This window comes from Bubalus bubalis, chromosome 5 (assembly GCF_019923935.1).
Source record: "Bubalus bubalis isolate 160015118507 breed Murrah chromosome 5, NDDB_SH_1, whole genome shotgun sequence".
Taxonomy (NCBI): domain Eukaryota; kingdom Metazoa; phylum Chordata; class Mammalia; order Artiodactyla; family Bovidae; genus Bubalus; species Bubalus bubalis.
In genome coordinates, this window is record NC_059161.1 from 122,715,548 (window position 1) to 122,736,482 (window position 20,935).

Sequence of the window (20,935 nt, forward strand, 5' to 3'; positions counted from 1 at the left end):
ACAACTTAGTGACTGAACAACAATGTGGCTGTAGTAGGAGGTAGGATCTTTGAGAGGTAATTAGATTTAGATGAGGTCATGGGGCTGGGACCCTCATGATGGGATTAGTGCCCTTAGAAGGAGAGAAACCAGAAAGCTTGCTTTATCTCTCCTTGTTCTGCCATGCAAGGATACAGTGGCATGTGCATACCAGTGTGGATGAACAGAATTGCATGCTCGCATGTCCACACCGGGGCCTTCCCCCTTTTCCACCCCTGTTCCTGAGCAGCAGGGCTTGAATTCTTCATTGCCATTTATTGAAACCTCTTGTTGAAGAAAGGGGTGGGCACAAGAAGGGGAAGAAGGTGCAAACAATGAGGGAAGTGGCCAGTGGGGAAGGGCTGGACAGAATGGCAGGGTCTGGGCTGTGGGGAGGGTGAGGGCAAGGTGAGGTGTGCAAAGGCCCGTGGCCAAACCTTTGAACTGGCCTGGGCTGGGTTGAGGGGGCTCCAGAGGTGGTGGAGATGACTCCTGCAAGGTCTCAAAAGACTATGTCCTAGGAGCATGGATGTGCCCAGGCCCTCCCCAAGGTGTCCTCAGAGCCCAGAGACAGGCAAGGACCTGGCTGGGATTTGTTTGTGGAGGGTAGGGAACGAGGGTCTGTTGCCTTCAGCTGGGGTCCAGGCCTGGCTCATGAGGCTGCAGAGGGATCCTCTGGGATGCCTTTTCTGCTTCTGGCTCCTGCTTTGACTCCTTTGTCCGCAGGGACCTAGGGAAAGAGAGCTCAGGAAAAGCCCTGGGCTTCCCCACGGAGGAGGACTGCTGGGGCCAGAGGCAGGGGACTGACCAGTTTTCTACATCCTCAATAGTCTCTGGCAAGGGCCGATTGAGTGTCTCAGGCAGGAAGAGCGCTGCACTGCCTCCCAGGAGGGCGATGCTCCCAAAGATGACATTGGGGATGAAGGGTTTCAGCTCCGCCGTGATTTTCACCAGGGGGGCTGTCATGCTTCCCACGCGGGCCCACATATTACTTACGCCCATACCTGTTTGCCTGGGAGAGTTCAGAGCAGAGGTTGGCAGCCTGTGCATGCATCCTCAGAGAATGGCTCTGGGACCCCTGGATCAGGTCCACAATTCTACCTGCCCCTGTATCCTTTGGCTGGGCCAGCCCCATGCCCAGCACCTACCGAGTGACTGTGGGGAATAGCTCGCTTGTGAAGAGGAAGAGGCAGCTGAAGGAGCCGGATAAGCATCCCTTCCCAAACACAGCCAGTACCGTCCTCAGGGTCATCAAATCTGCAGAGGAAAGAAAACAAGGTAAGCCTTGGGGCTCAGGAGTCTCCGAGTATTCTCACTCCTCAGAGACCTCCTCTCCCTTTTAGTTTTGGTTGCTGGGAAGCTCAGATTCAAACTTAAAGCCAACTAATAGCCCCTCTGCTATTCCCAGGGCTATGTGGGCTTCTGTCCTGCTGCCTTTGGGTCTTTCCCTGACTCTGATTCCTTATTCTCGTAGTTTATTGTATCTTTTTAGTCCAGTTCCTTTGGGAAGATGTTGGTGTACTAACCCATGTGTGCATCTGTGCTAAGTAGTTTCAGTCATGTTTGACTCTTTGTAACCCCATAGACTGTAGCCCACCAGGCTACTCTGTCCCTGGGATTCTCCAAGCAAGAATACCAGAGTGAGTTACCATGCTCTCCTCCAGGGATCCCAACCCAGGGATCGAACCCGTGTTTCTTCCGTCTCCTGCATTGGCAGACAGGTTCTTTACCACAAGTGCTGCCTGGGAACCTCCCCCCACTTTACTTTATTTTTTCAATATAAAGTAAAATTGGCTTTTCCAAGGTCATGGTGAAGTAGACAGCAGAGTGTTTCTTGGTCACTAGGCTTTGATGTTTCCCCATCCAAGCTCGTTTTCTGCAACCAAGGCACTCAGACCATGCAATTCTGCACACGGTGCAGACACCACCATACTCTGCCTGGTCTGAGTCAGGTCTGGAAAGGATCATCGATAGCATCTAGCCCAGCTGAGTTATTTTCTAGATGAGAAACCTGGGCCCCAGAGAGCACAGGGCACTGCTGAAGGGAAGAGAGAGGAAGATCTTGCAGAACTGGAGTCCCTGGAACCTTACTCCCAGCCTGTGAAGCCCACAGATGTAGGTCAGCCTCTCTCAGAGGGTTCTGGGAGTAGTGCCAGCTTCTCACCTGCAGGCACAAAGATGAGAGACAGGATGCACCCTCCTGCCAGGAGCAGAAGAGCAGCCTCAGTGGTGTGCCGGCCCAGATAGCTTATGGCCAGCATAGTGATGAACTTGGCTGGGACGTCGACCCCGCCAAAGATGAGCTGGAGGATGTAGAGGTTAACTCCAAATTCCTCCACGCCCATAGCCAAACTGTAGTAGGCAAAACCGGTGGAAAACCTGAGGGGCAGAGAGTGATCAGTTATGACCCACAGCCAGCTGGGGGCCTCTCCCCATGCTGCTCATTGGGTCAACAGGATGATGAAGAGTTTCATTTCTTGTCCCAGCTGCAATGGATTGGTATGGTCTGCTCCAGTGCCGTTTTGAGGCTTCTGATCCGTCTGGGCTCAGTGAGAGCATGCTGGGATTGATTGGTTATGTCTGACATAGGTGTGGGTTAAAGTAGGGTGACAAGAGCCATATAATTGACTCCAGAGAATATTGATCCTGGGGGGACTCTTGGAGACCAACTGCTGCTGCTGCTGCTAAGTTGCTTCAGTCGTGTCCGACTCTGTGCGACCCCATAGACGGCAGCCCATCAGGCTCTGCCGTCCCTGAGATTCTCCAGGCAAGAACACTGGAGTGGGTTGCCATTTCCTTCTCCAACACAGACCAAAGGAGGCAGCAAAAGATCTGTTTTGGTTGGGTAATGGTCTAGCACTCAGAATGGGGGAGGAGAACGTCCCCAGGGCTGTGCTCGTGAATGAGATGCCTCCTCTCTCCCTCTCAGAGTTGTGGGAGTCATCTTTGAGGGGAAGCATTCCTGGACACAGTGAATCCTTTCCACGTGGCGATGGCCAGGATGGAGAAGGGACTCAGAACCAGGTTGCGGAAAGGGCTTTGAAGGAGTGGTGGGATGGCGGGCAAAAGAGAAGATTCAGGAGAAACATGATTTCTATTGTTAAATCTTGCAGCCCTGAGCACTAGCCTTGTTCTGTGGGGTCCCAGAGAGCAGAGTTGGACCAGTTGGGGGTGGGGGGCAAGAACAGAGAGGCACAGCTCACATTGTGAGATATGAGCTGGTGAAGGGGTTTGGAGCATCTGCCTTGTGGGTAAGGTAGGTGTGACTCCAGAGGAAAGCAGACCCTGATGGCTGGACCTGTCTGTGGGGCAGGGATGTGAGGGATTTCTGGGGTTTGAGGCTGGGCTGGGGCAGCTCCGAGGAGGGGATATCTCTACTCTTCTTGCAGGTACTCAGGCCTTGTCTGTAGGTGAGCCTGTCAGAGACCTTGTTCATGACACCTGCTCGGCAGGGGTGCTGGGGTGTGGGCAGGGAGCGGTGGTGGGTTACCAGGCCAGGGAAAGACAGAAGGTCATTCGGCGCAGGATGGGTGTCCGGAACAGGTCAGCTATGCTGCGCTTGGCCTTGGCCAAGGCCACTTCTTTCTGCGTGTTGAGTTTGATCTCCTTGGGGGCAGAGGAAGGGGAGGGGTGCCATTAGTGACCAGCTGGTGGGCAGCAGGAAGAAGAGAGGGCAGTGCAGGCCTGGCGGCTTTAAAGAAGCTTGCTTAGCTCATCAGAGGTAGGCTTATGGGCAGAGGAAATGGAGGCAAGAGGAAGCGGATAGTGCAATAGCAGAGACTGGGTTCCTGCCCCAGACCATAATCCCCCTCAGCCTCTACCTCCAGGCTGAGTTTCTTTCCTTCTTCCTTCTTCCCATTGAAAGCTGCCACCTGCCGGAGTGTCTTCAGGGCCTTGGAGGATCTTCCAGACAGGACCATCCAGCGGATGGACTCTGGCAGCCACCTGAGGGCCAGAAGCAAGTCACAGTGTCTCCCTGCCCCCAACCTCCCAACGCCAGAAGCTCTCTTGAGAGGCTGGAAAGAGATCATGCGCCAGAAAGAAGGAGGCCCAGAAACCCGAGTTGCCTTACTACAGATTTCATGGAATTTAAACTTGGCCAAGCTTTGCACCTGGGCTGCCTGCAACCAACACAAATTCCAGAGATCTCTTCTTCCCTTTCCAGAAGAGCCTTTCCCCTACATCCCTCCCACCCCCCACTGCCACCCGCCTTGCAACTTGGGTTGTTTGTTGTCCTTGGGTGTCTTTCTGAGCTAGGACCCTTGAGTCCTAGGCCAAGGCAGGTGGGGCCTGGGGAAGGGATGGCACTTTCGAGACTGGACAGCTGGAGGGTCTTGCACGTTCATGCACCCAGCCTTCCTTGGGCCAAATTCCAGGTCCTGGGAGAAGGTTGGGGCAGGGCTATAGCCCCAGGGCATCTTAGGAAGGGGGTTAAGTGCTAAGCTCAGGGTTGTGGTCTAGGGAGTGGGTCCAAGCACTCTTTTGTTCTCCCTGCAAAAGGCCAACTCTGCTGGGTGCGGGGGGTTTGCAAGAGCAGCAGGGGAGCTTGGGGTTGGCAAGTGTGTGGCCAACCTCATTCTCCCCCACCCCTGGGCTGTCCTTTTGGGGTGGGTTCACTCTGAGCAATCCCTGAGGGTCACTAAGATGAAGAGAAATGCAGGAGGCAGAGGTGTGGGGAGACAGGAGGGATGCTTGGAAAAGTCTGATCCCAGGTGGGGTCTGCTCTAGCTGCGGCCCTCACAGGCACCCAGGACTTGGCTCCAGTGAGACCCTCTGGGGAGTGGACACTGGTCTCCTGGCCTCAGACCTTTGGCCCAGCTGGTAGTGGCAGCCTACTGGGCTCATTGCTACCTGCCCTTCTGGTCTTGTGGTCTTGTTTCTGCCCTGATAGTTTTCTGAGCCTGCACCTACCAGAATGATCCATGACTTCCTCCCAAACCCCATAGCCAGGGTCTAGATTCCATCCCGCTCTTCCGGAAAATAATGACAATTAGTGAACCTTTCTATGGACCAGGCTCTGGGTGAGAGGCATTAGTATCTCCACTTTGCCTAGGAAAATCTTGAGGCTTAGAATGGGTGAAGCTTGTCTCGAGTCACACAATGAAGGGGCCTGCTGACCCTTATTTTGCCTCCTAACTCTCAGCTCCCATCCTAGGCTGTGGACATGCCCAGCTTCACCCCAGACCCTCCGACCGTCTCTCTCACTGCAAGATTGTCCATCTGCCTGGGAGCTTATTTTCATTTTCAAATGGAGGCCCCATTCCAGTCCTGTGTCTTTTTGCGCAACCTTCAGAGATTGCTTCACCTCATTGAACCTCTGTTTACTCATCTGTAAAATGGGAATACTAATGCACCCTTCACACACAGATGCTGTAAGCATCAGGATGATGTGGACTGATGCCCAGAACAGGGCCTCACATATAGTAAGTGCTGGATGAAGGGTTCTCCAAGACTTCATTTCTGCTCCTGAGTTTGTTCAATATTTCCTATTCTTTGGGTCCTGCTATCAACTACCACCCACAATTTGGTTTCCCATCTTCATCATTGAAGCAGACTCCTCGATTCTCCCAGGTTCTCAAGTTGGAGCTTTCTTTTCCTTTTTTTGGCCACATTGTTCAGCACGTGGAACTTCCCCAGCCAGGGATGGAACCCGTGCCCCCTGCAGTGGAAGCACAGAATCTTAACCACTGAACCACCGGGGAAGTTCCAGCTTTCCTTTCCTTTATACCGCAAATCCAGGAGTCCCCAGACTCTAAGGACTTTTCCTTCAAAATGCCCCAAGCCCCACCTTCCCACACAGTCACCTCCCTCTTATTCTCATCCCCCTGCTTGGGTCTGCCCTTCTGTGTGACTCTGTTACAAACAGAAGTTTGGTCAGGCCTTTCAGCATCCCATGCATCTTCAGAGGCATTCTCTATTCCTCCATGTAAAGCTGAGGCCTCTCTGCTTTCTGGCCTGCTCCCCACCCAACCACGTCAACTTACCCTCGTTTTCTACTGCCCTGGGTCCCCCCCGGGCGCTTCCTCCAGAGGCACACCTCTGTGTGCAGTTCCTTCTCCCAGGAACCCCCTTCCTGACCGTCTCAGGGTGTCTTAGGAAGACAGAATCAGCCAGCCTGGTCCGGCATGAGCTCCTCCTATTTGATCCTGGCAGGCCCAAGGAGGGGCGCTGAAGAAGAGGGGCCACGTACCAGGACAACAGGAAGAAGGCGAAGAAGGGAATGGACACGGTTAGCTGGAGCCAGCGCCACTGTGGAATGACATAGGCCAGGCCGGGCAGAATGAACTGTCCAAAGGTGTAGAAGTAACCGACTGCAATCGACTTGACGGCCCGCATCCGGGTGGACACCCACTCGACATCTGCAGGAGGAGCCCAAGGACCTGGTTAAGACCCTTGTGGGTCCTGGGCACCTCCAGAGAAGGGGTATCAGTTCCTGTCCCCTACTGGCCGCTTGATCTGACCCTGACTCTAAAGTTTCATCACCCCCATTTTAGAGATGCTATGACTGAGGCTCAAGAGGCAGGACTCAAATGTAGGTTTGTCTGATTTCCAAGCCCACATTTTTTTTTTTTTTTAATTTGACTGTGTTAGGCCTTGGTGGCAGCACATGGGATCTTCTTTGAGGTGCTCAGGCTCTCTAGTGTGGCTCTTGGGCTCCAGAGCACTGGGCTCAGTAGTTCCAAGGCATGCAGGATCTTAGTTCCCTGACCAGGGATGGAACCCATGTCCTCTGCATGGCAAGGTGGCTTCCTAACCACTGGACCACCAGGGAAGTCCCCCTAGCCCACATTCTTGACTGCCTTTCCAGTGGCAGATGAGTTCCCTTGTTTTTAATCTACTTGTGTGTGTGGACTGAACGAGATCATGTACCTGGCAGGTGCCAGGCCAGGGTAAGTCCTCAGTATTGAAGCTGCTGCTATTATGCTTCTTTTGTTCAGAGTGGGCCTCTGGGGTCCTGAGAGGGGTAGTGCCTGGCTTGACCAAGGCCACCCGGTGCTGAGCCGGGCCCAGACCCCACTCTCAGCTTCAGGCTGGCTGCTTCCCAAATTCTTGGTCCCTGCCCCTTCCCCCTGTGGCTCACTCAAGATGACGGTGCTCAGGGTAATGCCTGAGATGCCGAAGCCACACAGGAAGCGGAAGACTGTGTAGGTGGGGAAGGTGGGGCTGAAGGCTGCGCCTGAGCCGCTGGCCGCCAGCAGCAGGTAGCTGCAGGTCAGGATGGGCTTGCGGCCAAACCTGCAGCTCGAAGAAGAAGAGGGATGTTAGCGGCTGTGAGCCAGCCAAGGAGAGTGACTCTGCAGGCCTCAGGGCAAAGGGCTGGATCCCACCCCTCCACCTCCCAAAGGGCCAGGCAGGGCATGTAACTCCCTCCCGGGACAGAGCCTTGCTGGTAATTGCTATTTTTGTTGACAAGTTTGCAGTTAGATGTTTGAGTTAATGAGTGATCTCCTCTACCCCCAGCTTAGTTGCCTGAACAGGGTTCAAAGGACCACTCCTCTCCAAGCCATTCATCCGTCCACCTCCACGGCCACATCTTGAGGCTGGGGCCCCAGGTCTGGGGAGGCTGGAAGACTCAAGTTGTAGAAGTTTGAGGGCAGAGGGTAGGCAGTGGCCCTGGAAGGGGCTGGCCGCACAGCAGGGACCCTCTTGCCCACCTCCCCAGCTCTTTGCCTCTTTGGGAGTACATGGGTGGTACAGAGAGGGGGTGAGGGGGTCTCCATGGGTTGGGCCCCCACTGCAGGGCCCCTGCATCTCACCTGTCAGACAGGGCTCCCAGCACGAGCCCGCCAATCAGTATGCCTGCCATGAAGATAGACTGGGCCAGCTCCTTCAGTTTGTTGGATTTGCACACCAAGTCCCACTGCACGGGAGAGAGAGGGGGCCAGGCAGCTCAGTCCAGCCCGCTCAGCCTGGGCCCCGAGTGTGCACTCCCTCTCCCAGTGCCCTCGCTTGGGTTCCCCTAGCTTATCCCCTTAGGCCTGGCCTGGGGCTCCTTGGGTCCCTGCCCTGTGGCTGTGAAAGGAGAACGGCCCTTCAGCGTGTGTGGTCTGCCATACGGCTTCTGGTCACTTCAGCTGTCACACACCCAGGTCTGTTCTCAAGCTCCGCAGGCTCACCGGAGTCCAGTGGCTCCCTGTGTGTCTGCTCCCCAGCCTCTCACACTCAAAGCGGGTCCCTCTGCCCGCACCCTCTCTTCTCCAGGGGACGTTCCTCCAGCCCACACCTGCGTCTCTCTTTCTCTCTCTGCCTCTCCAGACTCCTCCCCATCTGCATTTGCATGTGCTCCAGTCTCTCCATCTTAGAGCCCTCTTCCCTTCCACGTTCACTCCATTTCTCTCTTCCCTTCAAAGCCAAATCTCGGGAACAAGGAACCATCCTTGCTGTTACCCGTCCTTATGTCCCACTCATTTCCCAAGTCTGTCCCCACCATGCCACTGAAACTCTGCTCTCCAAACCCAATGGAACCTTCTGGGTCCCGACCTGACTTCCCTTTGGCAGCCCCTGACCCCGCTGACCTCTCCCTCCCCCTGGTCTTCCTTCTTTATCTCCCTCTGTGGTCTTCTTTCTCTCTATCCCTTGAGGGTTCCCCAGGGTTCCTCTTGGATCTTCCTCTTTTTATTCACTTTCCCAGGAAATATCATCTGCTTCTGTGACTTCAATGACTATTTTATGGTGAAGACTCCAAATCCCTCTCTTTAGCCCAACCTTTCTTCTGCCCTTGAGACCCAACGATTTAGCTGTCTACTTGAAATCTCTATCTGGAAGGTAGAGTCAATGACACTCGTTACCCTCTCCCTGTAAGGTCGGAATCACAGTGATCGGCAGCCTTTTTTGACTCCTTCCTAAATGGCAACCCACTCCAGTACTCTTGCCTGGAAAATCCCATGGACAGAGGAGCCTGGTAGGCTACAGTCCATGAGGTCGCTAAGAGTCGAACATGACTGAGCGACTTCACTTTCTCCCATGTTACAATTGCTTGATCCTCCAGTTTCTAACTTTTTAATATTTCTTTCTTCTTTTCTGTCTGCTCCAGCAGCATGTGGGATCTTAGTTCCCTGAAAGGAATCAAACCTGTGCCCCTGCAGTGGAAGCACAGTCTTATCCACTGGATCACTAGGGAAATCCTTTAGTAGTTCTTGAATCTGGATTCTTCTATTTCCACTACTGCTATTTTAGTGCAGACACCATCCTCGTATGCTTGGATTAAGAACAACAGCCAATATTCAGTAGAAATAAAAGTAATGGGACCTAATGAAATTTACAAGCTTTCATACAGCAAAGGAAACCATAAACAAAATGCAAAGATAGCTTATGGACTGGAAGAAAATATTTGCAAACGATGAGACTGACAAGGACTTCATTTCCAAAATACGTGAACAGCTCACACAACTCAATAACAAAACACAAACAACGCAATCGAAAAATGGGCACAAGATCCAAAGAAGACATACAGTTGGCCAACGGGCATATGAAAAGATGCTCCAACATTGCTAATTATTAGAGAAATGCAAACCAAAACTGCAACGAGGTATCACCTCACATCAGTCACAATGGCCATCATTAAAAGGTCTACAAATAACAAATGCTGGAAAGGGTGTGGAGAAAAGGGAAACCTCCTACATCATTGGTGGGAAATTAAATTTGTGCAGTCACTATGGAACACAGTATGAGTATTCCTCAAAAAGTTAAAAATAAAAAGTTGTCACATGATCCAATAATCCCACTCCTGGGCATTTATCTGGACAAAACTATAATTCGATAGATACATGTACCCCTTCATAGCAGCACTATTCACAATAGTCAAAACATGCTGCTAAGTCACTTCAGTCGTGTCCGACTCTGTGCGACCCCATAGACGGCAGCCCGCCAGGCTCCCCCGTCCCTGGGATTCTCCAGGCAAGAACACTGGAGTGGGTTGCCATTTCCTTCTCCAATGCATGAAAGTGAAAAGTGAAAGTGAAGTTGCTCAGTCATATCCAACTCTTAGTGACCCCATGGACTGCAGCCTACCAGGCTCCTCCATCCATGGGATTTTCCAGGCAAGAGTACTGGAGTGGGGTGCCATTGCCTTCTCTAGCCAAAACATGGAAGCAACCTAAATGCCCACTGACGGATGGATAAAGAAGATATAGTGTATATATACAAGGAATACTACTCAGCCACAAAAAAGAACAAAACAACGCCATTTGCAGCAACACAGATGGACCTAGAGACAATTACACTAAGTGAAAAAGTCAGAAAGAGAAAGACAAGTATCATATGATATCACTTCTATGTGGACTCTAAAATCTGATACAAATGAAGTTGTCTACGAAACAGAAGCAGACTCATAGACACAGAGAACAGACTTGTGGTTGTGGAGGGAGGTGGGGAAGAGATGGGGAGGTGGGGAGTTTACGATTAGCAGATGCAAATTATTATATAAAGAATGGATAAGTAGCAAGGTCCTACTGTATAGCACTGTATATTCAATATCCTGGGATAAACCACATGGAAAAATGGGAAGAAGAATGTATATATGGAGAACTGAGTCATTTTGCTGCACAGCAGAAATTAACGTGCGTGCTGTGTGCTAAATCGCTTCAGTCGTGTGGGACTCTTTGCGACTTTATGGACTGAAGCCCACGAGGCTCCTCTGTCCATCGGTAACACAACATTGTAAATCAACTATACTTCAATAAAATAGATTAAAAAAAGAATAGTATTTATTGAGGGCTTGCTCCACACCAGGCACTGTCTTTTCATGCCTTAGTTTTTTCAGTCATCACAACAACCTTATGACATAGAGTTGTTGGCATCTTCATCTGACAGTTGAGGAACCTGAGCCCAGAGAGGATTATCAGGACAATCCTCTGATGGCCTTCAGCCTCAGTCCTTCCTATTGATTCTTTCCCCAATAAAACCAGAGTTGCTGCCTTGTCTAGAGCACTCACTGGCTTTCTTCTGCTCTCTGGTTAAACAGAAAGCTCTATTAACACAGATTTATGAAGCCCTCCAGCTCTGACTCCTGCCCACCTGTCTGGCCTAATCTCCTGCTAATCCCCGACATGCACCCTTGGTCCAGTCATCCCGAATTACTTGTGTAATGAAGCGAAGAATCTCATTTGCTGGAAATGCTGCGTGAAAATGTTTTGGATGTAAAACAGTGTGGAGAAAGAACCACGCACCCCAGGGAGCTCTTTTCACTTTCTTCGCGGGAAGTTAGGGAGTTTGGGGAAGGGCGAAGCCTCCAGGTCCTCCGGCTGACTCTGAGTGGCTGGCACTGGCCCGCAAACCCAGTGGGCTCGTTCTGGCTGGAAAGAGAGCCTGCAGGGTATGTGTATGGGAGTGGAAGAGGGAAAAGAGTAAAGGAGGAAGTGAGGGGGTGTGCAGGGAGTAGGCCAGTGGGTGTCTAGAGAGAGTTCTGGTACTGTGTGGGCTCTGTGGTTTTAATCGGGTTACACTAGTGATTCTGCGGTAGCTTCAGGCTCTGCTGTTCCTCTTTGCTTTTGTGCTTATCTTCCCTTATTCTAGCAAGGTTGTCAGCCCTTTGAAACATGTCAAGATCATCTAACTCCGAGTGCTGGGAACATGTGTTTCTGGGTGCCTGACACAAGCAGGGAGTCGGCAAATATTTGTGAAACAGATAAATGTCTGAGAAGCACATCCAGACTTGCAGTGTCCTCATTCCTTCTTCCACGCATCTGTCCTCTCCTCTAAGAGGACACAGGTCACGCAGTGTGATGCCTGCCTATTTACTGCCATAACTTTGCCGAGGGCAGAGATGTCTCGTTGGAGGACTCTTTATCCCTAGCAGCTAGCAGAGTAGTTGGTGCACAGAAAATGTCAATATTTGTCCAAGGAATAATCAATGGGAACTTCCCTGGTGGCTCAGTGGTTAAAGCATCGGCCTGCAATGTAGGAGATGTGGGTTCGATCCCTGGGTTGGGAAGACCTCCTAGAGAAGGCAACCCACTCCAGAATTCCTGCCTGGGAAATCCCATGGAGGGGCTCCAGTCCACGGGGTCACAAAAGAGTTGGATGTGACTAAGTGACTAAACAACAACATACACAGTTTACTGATGAGACACAGAGCACAAACAGTAACCACAATTGGAGGGGGCTGACACCCAGCTTCTATCTCGCCCTTGGCATGGCCTGGGCTGGCCTCTTGCCTATCAGCTTTTGGCAGCTCCACATAGAGATTTTGCTCCCAATATCATATCCTCCATTCTTGGCCTTCTTTTTCCTTTCTTGGAATGATTACTCCTTAGGGAGCTGGGTTTAGGAAGGGAAGAACAGGAAGCTCACTGCCATGTCTTCCTGAGTGATGTATAACCAGAAAGGTGGTGGGAGGAAAACAGAGGGCCTACTATGCTCAGAAGCAAGCTTTGCAAATGATGCCATACTAATCCTATGAATTATCATTATCTCCAGTTTATTGACAAAGAACCTGAAGCTCAGAGGGTAAGCAACTTGCCCAAGTACAGCTCGGTTCATTTCAAGGCAGAGACTCAAACTCAGGTCTGTGGACCCCTAGCTAGTGCCCTTGACCACCGCTCCCTGACGTGTGCTTTGCTCTGAGTCCCGAGCTGCCAGAGGGAGGCTCCGTGCAGGGAGCTGTGGTTGTGCGCTGCTGTAAGACACTGGCGTGGGGTGGGTCAGAGTCATCGCTGGGGAGGTGGCTGAGGCCAAAGCCAAGTGCGCTGGCCTGACTTCAGGCTCAAAGGGTGAGGGACAGGCTCAGGAGCTGGAGGGGCAGCAAAATCACGGGCCAGGAGGCCTCTCGGAGGACAGAGTAGAAGGCGTATCATAAAAGGTCAGGGCAAACAAGCATGGGCAGGGAGACCTCAGAAGAGGCCAAACTCAGGAAGAAATGCAGCCTGACGTCTTGACTGCAGTCTGTGAGACCCACGCAGAGCATCCGGTTAAGCTGGACCCAGATTTTGACCCTTGGAAACTGTGAGATAATAACTGTGTGTTGGTTTTGAAAAAAAAAAGTCAGGGCAAGCCATGGGCGATCAAGGAAGGATGGGGCTCCTGCTGGGTCTGTATGGACTGACTCTGCCAGGGGACTGCACACATGGTCCATACTTACCCCAGAGAGAAGACAGGGGGAACACACTTCCCTAGATTGGGGGCCCTTTAGACCCAGTTCAGACCTGGGGAGAATTGCCATGGCTCTATCTACTCTTGGGCCTCTAATAGAACCAACCCTGGGACACAGGGGCCAGAGGGCCAGCTACCTGGTAAGACTCTGAAGGATTTGCATCTTCAGCTCTGTTCCGTAGTAGCTGTGTGTTCCTGGGCCAGTTACTTAACCTCTCTGTGACTCAGTCTCCTCATCTGTGTGTGTGTGTGTGCCTGCGTGCGTGCTAAGTTACTTCAGTCGTGTCCGACTCTTTGTGACCCCGTGGACTGTACCCTGCCAGGGTCCTCTGTCCATGGGATTCTCCAGGCAAGAATACTAGAGTGGGTTGCCATTCCCTTCTCCAGGGGAACTTCTTGACCCAGGGATCGAACCTGAGTCTCCCTCATTGCAGGCAGATTCTTTACCATCTGAGCCAATGGGGGTAATACTAATACTTACTTCTCAGACTTGTAAAAAAAATAAAGAAGGAAGAGCACCCAGCACTATACTGGGGCAAACAGTCGGCCCTCTATGGAATAGCTGTTTTATTATTATTGTCACAGGTCATTGTAAAGCCTGTGCTCACAGGGACATGTGATGCAACAGAAAGGGTATGGATTCTGGAGTCAGGACCCCCGACCCTTTTGCTGTAAAAGCTTGACTTCACTCTCATGGCTGTGAGAATCACCTTTTTGATCTGAGCCCAGTGTATTCTTCTGTAAAAAGGGGTGACATTCATAGTGCTCAGTCGCTCAGTTGTGTCCAACTCTTTGCAACCCCATGGACTGTAGCCCACTAGGTTCCTCTGTCCATGGAATTCTCCAGGCAATACTGGAGTGGGATGCCATTTCCTCCTCTAGGGGACCTTCCTGACCCAGGGATCCCAAGTCTCTTGCGCCTCCTGCATTGGCGGACAGATTCTTTACCTCTGCGCCACCTGGGACGCCTGACATTCACATTGGCCACAAAAGAAGATTTGAAGGGTTTCAAAAGAAGGAATGCAAAGTACCAGCCCAGGGCCCTGCACAAAGTAGGTGCTTGTGGAGCACTCAGTGACCCTGGAGAGCCCATGGGATGGCTCCGGAGCTCCTCCTGCCTAGGATCACAGTTTCCTAGGTGAGGCCCGCCATGGAGGGGAGGTCAGACTGGCCCAGACATGTGGCTGGGGTGGGGCCCCCTAATCTTTACCCGGGAGTCAGATTGGAGGCTAAGATAGGGGATACCTATCCTCGGATAGGAGGGGTACCAAGGGCAGGGTCTGGGGCGAGCAAGTAGGGGTGAAGCAGGAGCTCAGCTGGAGACAAGAGATAGACAGGTGGCCTGGGAGGTGGGCAGCCTGAGGATTCGGAGGTCAAGATGGAGGAAGACCAGAGACTCAGCAGGGCAACCTCACAGAGCGAGACCCACTTCTGGGGGACCACTGAGCAGCTTCTCTGCTTCTCCAGCTGCTGACTTGGGGCCTCCAGGGACCTGTGTGGGCAATAGAATTTCTGTGGCTCTGGAGAGAGGACAGGAAGACTCCAGGCCCAGAGAGGAATCACAGGTACCTCAGAGGGAGGGCCTGCCCATCCAAGGCCAGACCCAGGCCTTCAGGAGCCGCCAGGCTGAGCTGGGCACCCACAGGTCTGGGTTCTGTGGTGTGAAAGCTGTGGCCTATGGCTCCTGTCCAGGGAACCCAGAAACCACAACCCACATGCCCCACACTCTCCAGACTTCAAAGAAAGGCCTTTGTTTCCTCTTAATGTGCTACTAAAGCTCCTTCTGAAAAATTCCAACCTGGTTTCTGCTGAACCCAGAGAAAGGAATGTGTGGGCACCTCTGCCAGGGGAGCTTATGGGATCAGAGCGGGGGAGGCAAAGTCCCCGTGCTCCTGACTGGACCCAGTGTGGTCCTCCCACCCTCACCCCCTCCACAGGGAAGTTCCTTATGATCCCATTCTACAGATGAGGGGACTGAGATGGGGAGGGAGATGACTCATCAGGGCCCCAGCTGTGGGGGTGGAGAGGGGCCCTGCGTGGAGGTTTGTGCTGGGTGGGGGCCTGGGTGAGCCTGGAAGAGCTGTGGCAGCTGATTCCCATTTTACTCTTTGAAGGGGACTAACCCCCTCCTTCTAAGGACATCTCTATTAACGACTGTAACAGCAAAAGCGGCGGTGAACATTAGTCGAACGCCCGGCAGGCTCCAGGCCCCGTGCTAATGCTGATCTTGCATTATCTCTTTTAAAGTTCAGTTGCTTTCTTACCCCATTTTACGGATGAGGAAACCAAGACTTCTGGGGTTGTAACATCCCCACTGAATGGCAGAGTCAGGACGTGAACTCTGTTGCTTGGCGCTGGCTCTCAGTCAAGCGCAGTCCACCTGGGAGATGGCCCCGTGCCTTCTAAACAGGGTCACTTGGACCGAGCTGGCTGCAGACACTGCTCATGACCGCCCTCCCCCCAGGGCCGGCACCTCCAGGCCTGGCCTCCACCCCAGAGACCTACCCCTGGGTGAACCCTAGGTGCCTCTGCACAGTGGGGGCCCAGAAACCCATCCCACTGCAAGTAGATGGAGCATGGATTTGCCATGGGCTTGAGCCACAGACAGAAAAGTCAGACCATGCTGGGCTGGTACCAGCACTTGGGTGGATCTGGCCACTGACTGGGCAGGGATCCCGATTGTGGGGTCTCCTGGCTGAGCGTCCTCAGGGAGCCTGCGCCTGGCCAGGAGAAGAGGGGCAGACCCGCGAGACCTGGTGAAACCCTGCGCTGGGTTGGGATGTAGATTCATACGGCTCTGACTGCCAGAAGGGTGGCTAGGAACTCAACTGGCATGGATGAGAGCTGATGCTTGACCGAATACAAGACCTGCAAGGTCTGCTCTTGGCTGGGCTCCCTGAAGCTCGAGGTGTGCCCCCTGGAGGGGAAGCAGCTTCCCAACAGTCAGCACTAAGTCCCTCCTGCCGGTATGGCCTTCACCCAGCACTCACTGAGAGCTTCCTAGCACCTAGCCCAGGGTGCAGTGGTTGGGGGATGCGGTCCCCAGGAGCAGGGGGTGGGGGAGGGAGAGAGGGGGCTCTGGAGTTCTGCTGCCTGCATTTGACTCTCAGCTCCAGCATTTATCAGACGTGGTGTCTTGGGCCAGTAACCTGTGCCTTGCTTTCCTCCTCTGCAAAAATGGCATAGTGAAGTGAAATTCGCTCAGTTGTGTCCAACTCTGTGTGACCCCATGGACTATATAGACCATGGAGTTCCCCAGGCCAGAATATCGGAGTGGGTAGCCTTTCCCTTCTTCAGAGGATCATCTCCACCCAGGGGTCAAACCCAGGTCTTGCGCATTGCAGGCAGATTCTTTACCAGCTGAGCCACAAGGGAAGCCCCCAAAATGACATAACCTCAGAGGGCTGTTGTGAGGATTGAACGAGTCCATATGACCAAAGTGCTTAGCGCCTTCTGGCATGGAGTGAGCACAGAGTAAGGGGTATTATTTCACGGCTATTATTTCATTGCTCCCTGGAGGATTTTTTGTTTCCTTAGTAGGCTCTGTTCTGGCTTGAGGTACAGCAAGTTGCCCATACACCCGGAAACTTAACTTACAGGTATCAGAACATCTTTGACTCCCATGCACTGCCCACGCTTGTCCCTCACCCTTATAGCCACTCAGGTTCCAAGTCCCAGAGATTCTGACTCCCTACCCTTCCTGGTGTTTATTCCACCTACCCCTGATGTCTGTCGTCATGGTCCTGGGTCCCAAAGGCAACCGGCTCATGGGTCTCCCAGCCGCTGGACTAAAACACTCCCTAAGCTGCTGTCCACCCTCTGGTCAGAGTGACCGCCCTTAGCAGGTGATCTGAGCAGGTCACACTCCTGCTTAACACCATTCAGTGGTTCCCGTTATCTTCGGGACAGAGGCAGCACCTTCGCCTCAGCATCCAAACCAGGCCCTCCTCCTTCCTGCATCCATGGCCTCCACACCCCACTGCCTGCCTCTCCAGCCTTCTTTGTCTTTTGCAGTCCTGACTGTCTTGCTCTCTTTATGCTTCTATAACTGTGTGTTTGACACCACGCACACTGCTCCTTTTGCCTGGGATGCACTTGCCTGCTTCAGCCTGCCCCCTAATCCCTACCCCTCCTTTACACTCAGGGCAGGTGCTGCAGACTCCAGCAAGCCCTCCTGGGCTCCCCCTCCAGGCAGATTCCATGCCCTCCTCCGGGCTCCCAGAGTACCCTGAGTTTATAAAAGCTTGTATCCATTCATTACACAAATATTTGTTTCACAGAGGACCTCTTTGTGCCAGGCACTGTTCCAGCTCCTGGGGATACAGCAAAGCAGCTGAAAACCTCTGCCCTGGGAAGCTTGCCTAACCCTACCTGGCTTCTGGTCACCCTGGAAGGATGGGTCTGCCTCCCCACTGGAGGTGAGCTAAAGGAGGGCAGGCCGGGCTCATGAGTTCTTTGACTTTGTGTCCTCAGTCTGATGCATGTAGCTGTCCATACATGTTGGTTGGATGTATTTTAGGCACTGTGCTTGGTGCCGGGGAGAAAAAGTGCGTGTGACAGGGAGGAAGTATCTGGGACTATGAGAGTCAGCAGAAGTGATGGCTGGGAGCACGGCCCTGGGGTCAGGGGCCCAGCTTCAGACCCTGCAGCTGCCTCTTACTAGTGGTACGACCTTAAACAAGCTACTTAAACTCTCTGTGCTTCGGTTTCCCCATCACAGCAATGGGCTTATCATTAACATCTTATAATATCAGGAAGGTTGGAAGGGTTAATATTTATGACGCACTTAGGACAATGCCTTGCATGCAGTCAGTGCCTTATATAGAAATAAAATAGAAATTCACTAAACAAATGAACAGCAATCATAGATTCTGAACAAAGATGGCCCTGGGTTCAAATCTCTTCTCTGCCAGGTCCCATATGTGATCCTGGGAAAGTCATTGAACCCAGCTGAGCCTCAGATCCTTGGCCTATGAACTGAAGGTACCAACAATACTTCCCTCACTAAGATGTCATCTCCTGGGATTCCAGGAGCCTGTGCTCATAACGTGCCCAGCACAGGATGAACACCGAGTAAATACTTTGAAATACATCTCTTCTAACGGGGTAAAAGAAAGCTCTTGCCCTCAGGGGTCTCATGGTCCCCAAGGGAAGAATGAAAACATTGGCCTCTGCTCACTTTTCAGATGCCACCTTCTCCAGGAAGCCTCCCTAGAATCCTGCGGTTCCTCTATCTTTTGTACTGCCACAAATGCTTGCCTCCCTGTGCCTAGTATGCATTTTTCATTTTAAAGTTCCAGTTCTGAAGCTGACCACCTCTATGGCACTGAATTTTCCCTTCCTTTCGCTGAGCCTTGGTTTTTTTTTTTTAATCTGAAAAAGGAGATAGAATCACCTTCAGCAGAATATCATTGCAGGGATCAAATTGTGGGAGACAGTGTCAGGCAAACACTAAGATATGCCAGATTAGTTGTAGATCCTCAATAAATGCCAGTTTCCATTCCCCTCTCTTCATCTGACCATAGTCTCCAGTTCATTGAAGAGCCTGATTTAACTCTGTAATTCCCATAGATGGCAGGTAAAAGAGTCTGTGGATAAATGAGCTGTGAATGAATGGAGGTGCACACACGACTGACTGCCAGAGTGGAGGGCATGTTTTCTGGGTCTACTCAGGTACGTTCCAACCCTCCCCTCCGTCCATCCCCTGCTCCACACACTGTTCCACCTTGAGGCCTTGGCACAAGATGGAATTTTCCTCCTTTCCTCCATTGCCTGGCTAACTCTTGCTGGATTCTCTTATCTCAGCCCGGGGTCCCTTCTGTAGGGGGATCCCCCCTGCTCCGCCAACCCCCGGTCCCTGCCCCCAGCCTAGGGCTAGGCTGTAGTCTCAGGTCACAACCTTAAGTACTTTAAAGTTGTAATCTGACATTTCCTGTGTGGTACTCTCGTTAATTGATGTTAACCCTGCTAGACTGTGGACCCCGTGGGAACAGGGATGGTGCATTTTTGATTCCCCAGAGCTTGGCACCATGCCTGGCATAGAATGGGCTGTTTATACTCTGAATGTGAAGAGACAGGACCTTTTGGTCCTCCGCACCCAGGTCCTTCCTCCCTGCCTGCCCAGAGCTCTGTCCCCGGGTCCTAGGGAGACTGGGGCCCCCACCTGCCCCCCTGTCCACGAGTGTGCGGTGCTGACTCTCAGCGGAGGGAGAGGCCGGGCCTCCAGTCATACCTCAGCCACGATGGAGTCCCTGGAGCTGGCGTCATAGGTCCAGCCATCCAGGCAGGGCTCGGTGGCCCCCTGGGTGTCATTGGGCAGGCTGGCGTTGGATGGATATGCGAAACGGAGGCACATCTCAGGCTTCCCGTTCCGGCCCATGGGGAGCACCCAGGGCCCCGCGGAGGCGTTGGGTGGAGGGCGGCAGTGGTGGATGGGGGTGGCAGCTGTGAAGATCTGCAGCAGGTTGTGGTTGGCCATGCCGAGGATGGGGAGGCCCAGCAGGACCGTGTGCAGGAACTGGAACGGCCCGTTGCTGGCCACGCGGTCCACAAGCTCGGCAAAAGTCATGGTGCTGGGCAGGATGAGCCAGGGCTGCGGGCGGGGGGCACCAGGCCGGAGAAAGGGATGTGTGCATGAGAGGTGATGGGGGTGGGGGGGCAGGCGGATGGGTGTGGAAGCACAGGTGGGAAGGTGAGCCCAGGTGCGTGAGTGAGCCCGTGTATGTGGACGTCTGTAAGGACGTGGGGATCAGCTGTGTGCACCCACGGAGTTAGGTGTGGGTGAAGGCGTCCCCGACTGCGTGTACAGACGTGGGGTCGCAGGGGTGGGGTGTGTCCCGAGTGGTGTCTGCAGAGATGGGCACAGGGAGGCTGGAGTGTCAGGGCACAACTGTATGAGTTCGGATGTGCGTGTGGGGACTTGTGGGTGGGAGTGTGTGTCCAGCCAGCCTGGTCACACCTGCTGCAGGCATGGGGCAGTGCAGGCCACACCATGGGGACCAAGGGGTTCGGTCTTGGACGTGGGCCACCCAGGATGGAGGTCAGGAGTAAGTGGAAGGATTCTTGGTGGCCCTGAGCAGACACACAGGGTTGGCAGAACCCAGGTTGCCTGTTGAGAAGGTCTCCCCAAGCCCAGTGCCTCCTGCTTTTGCCTGTCTCCTGGGGCTGGCACACCATAGCTGAGCAGCTGAAAGGGCCTGAGCAGGTCCCAGAGGGCTGAAGGGACTTGGCCAGATGCACCGAGGAAGCAGGGCCTGGTCTTGGGGCCTTTCCGGGGTCCCTGGGGGCTGGGGCATGGTGGGCCTCTGCCCCTCCTCACCTGGTAGCTGAGCCTGGCTGCTCCCTCTGGTGGGGCTGGTGGTCGCTGTGGCTGGAGCCCTGCTCTGTCCCAGATCTGGCAGCTGCTGTGGTTTGGCAGTTGAGCTCCAACAAGCTGTGTTTGCGCCTTCCCCCGGGGGGGATTATATAAGGCGTAAGCTGTTTGCCCAGGCTAATGTTTGACTTTCTTTGGGGATTAATGACACCGGCAGGGGGGTGCTGTGGACCCACTAAGCCCAGCATTCCTCAGAGGACTGCCCCGGTAGAGGCTGGGGTGGTGGCATGGCTGAGCCGAGTGGGACTGCTGGCAGGACAGAGGGCTGGGTGGTCTGGGCGGGAGGGGTTGGGGGCTGGGGTTGGGGGGCCGGCTTGAGTCCTGAGGGCCCAGGGTCTTCTCTGAGCTGATGGTCTGAAGAATCAGAGCTGAGAAGAGCCAATGAGAGAAGGATTACTGCCCGTGAGTGGACAGTACGCCGCAGGGCACCGGCTCCCCCTCCCTGGTGCCTCTTGT

At 53.3% G+C, this 20,935-nt stretch overlaps 1 protein-coding gene across 1 annotated transcript; it reads right to left on the reverse strand.

Moving 5' to 3' along the window:
- Positions 1 to 274: 274 nt before the first annotated feature.
- Positions 275 to 20,578, reverse strand: SLC22A8 (solute carrier family 22 member 8). The gene is made up of 11 exons (XM_006064501.3): positions 20,426 to 20,578; positions 19,340 to 19,699; positions 7,776 to 7,879; positions 7,100 to 7,254; positions 6,209 to 6,377; positions 3,840 to 3,963; positions 3,509 to 3,624; positions 2,183 to 2,397; positions 1,167 to 1,275; positions 827 to 1,030; positions 275 to 748 (listed from the first exon to the last, which is right to left on the reverse strand). Exons 2-11 carry the CDS (start codon positions 19,673 to 19,675, stop codon positions 649 to 651), a joined length of 1,632 nt encoding a protein of 543 aa, XP_006064563.1. The 5' UTR covers positions 19,676 to 19,699; positions 20,426 to 20,578; the 3' UTR covers positions 275 to 648.
- Positions 20,579 to 20,935: the final 357 nt, after the last annotated feature.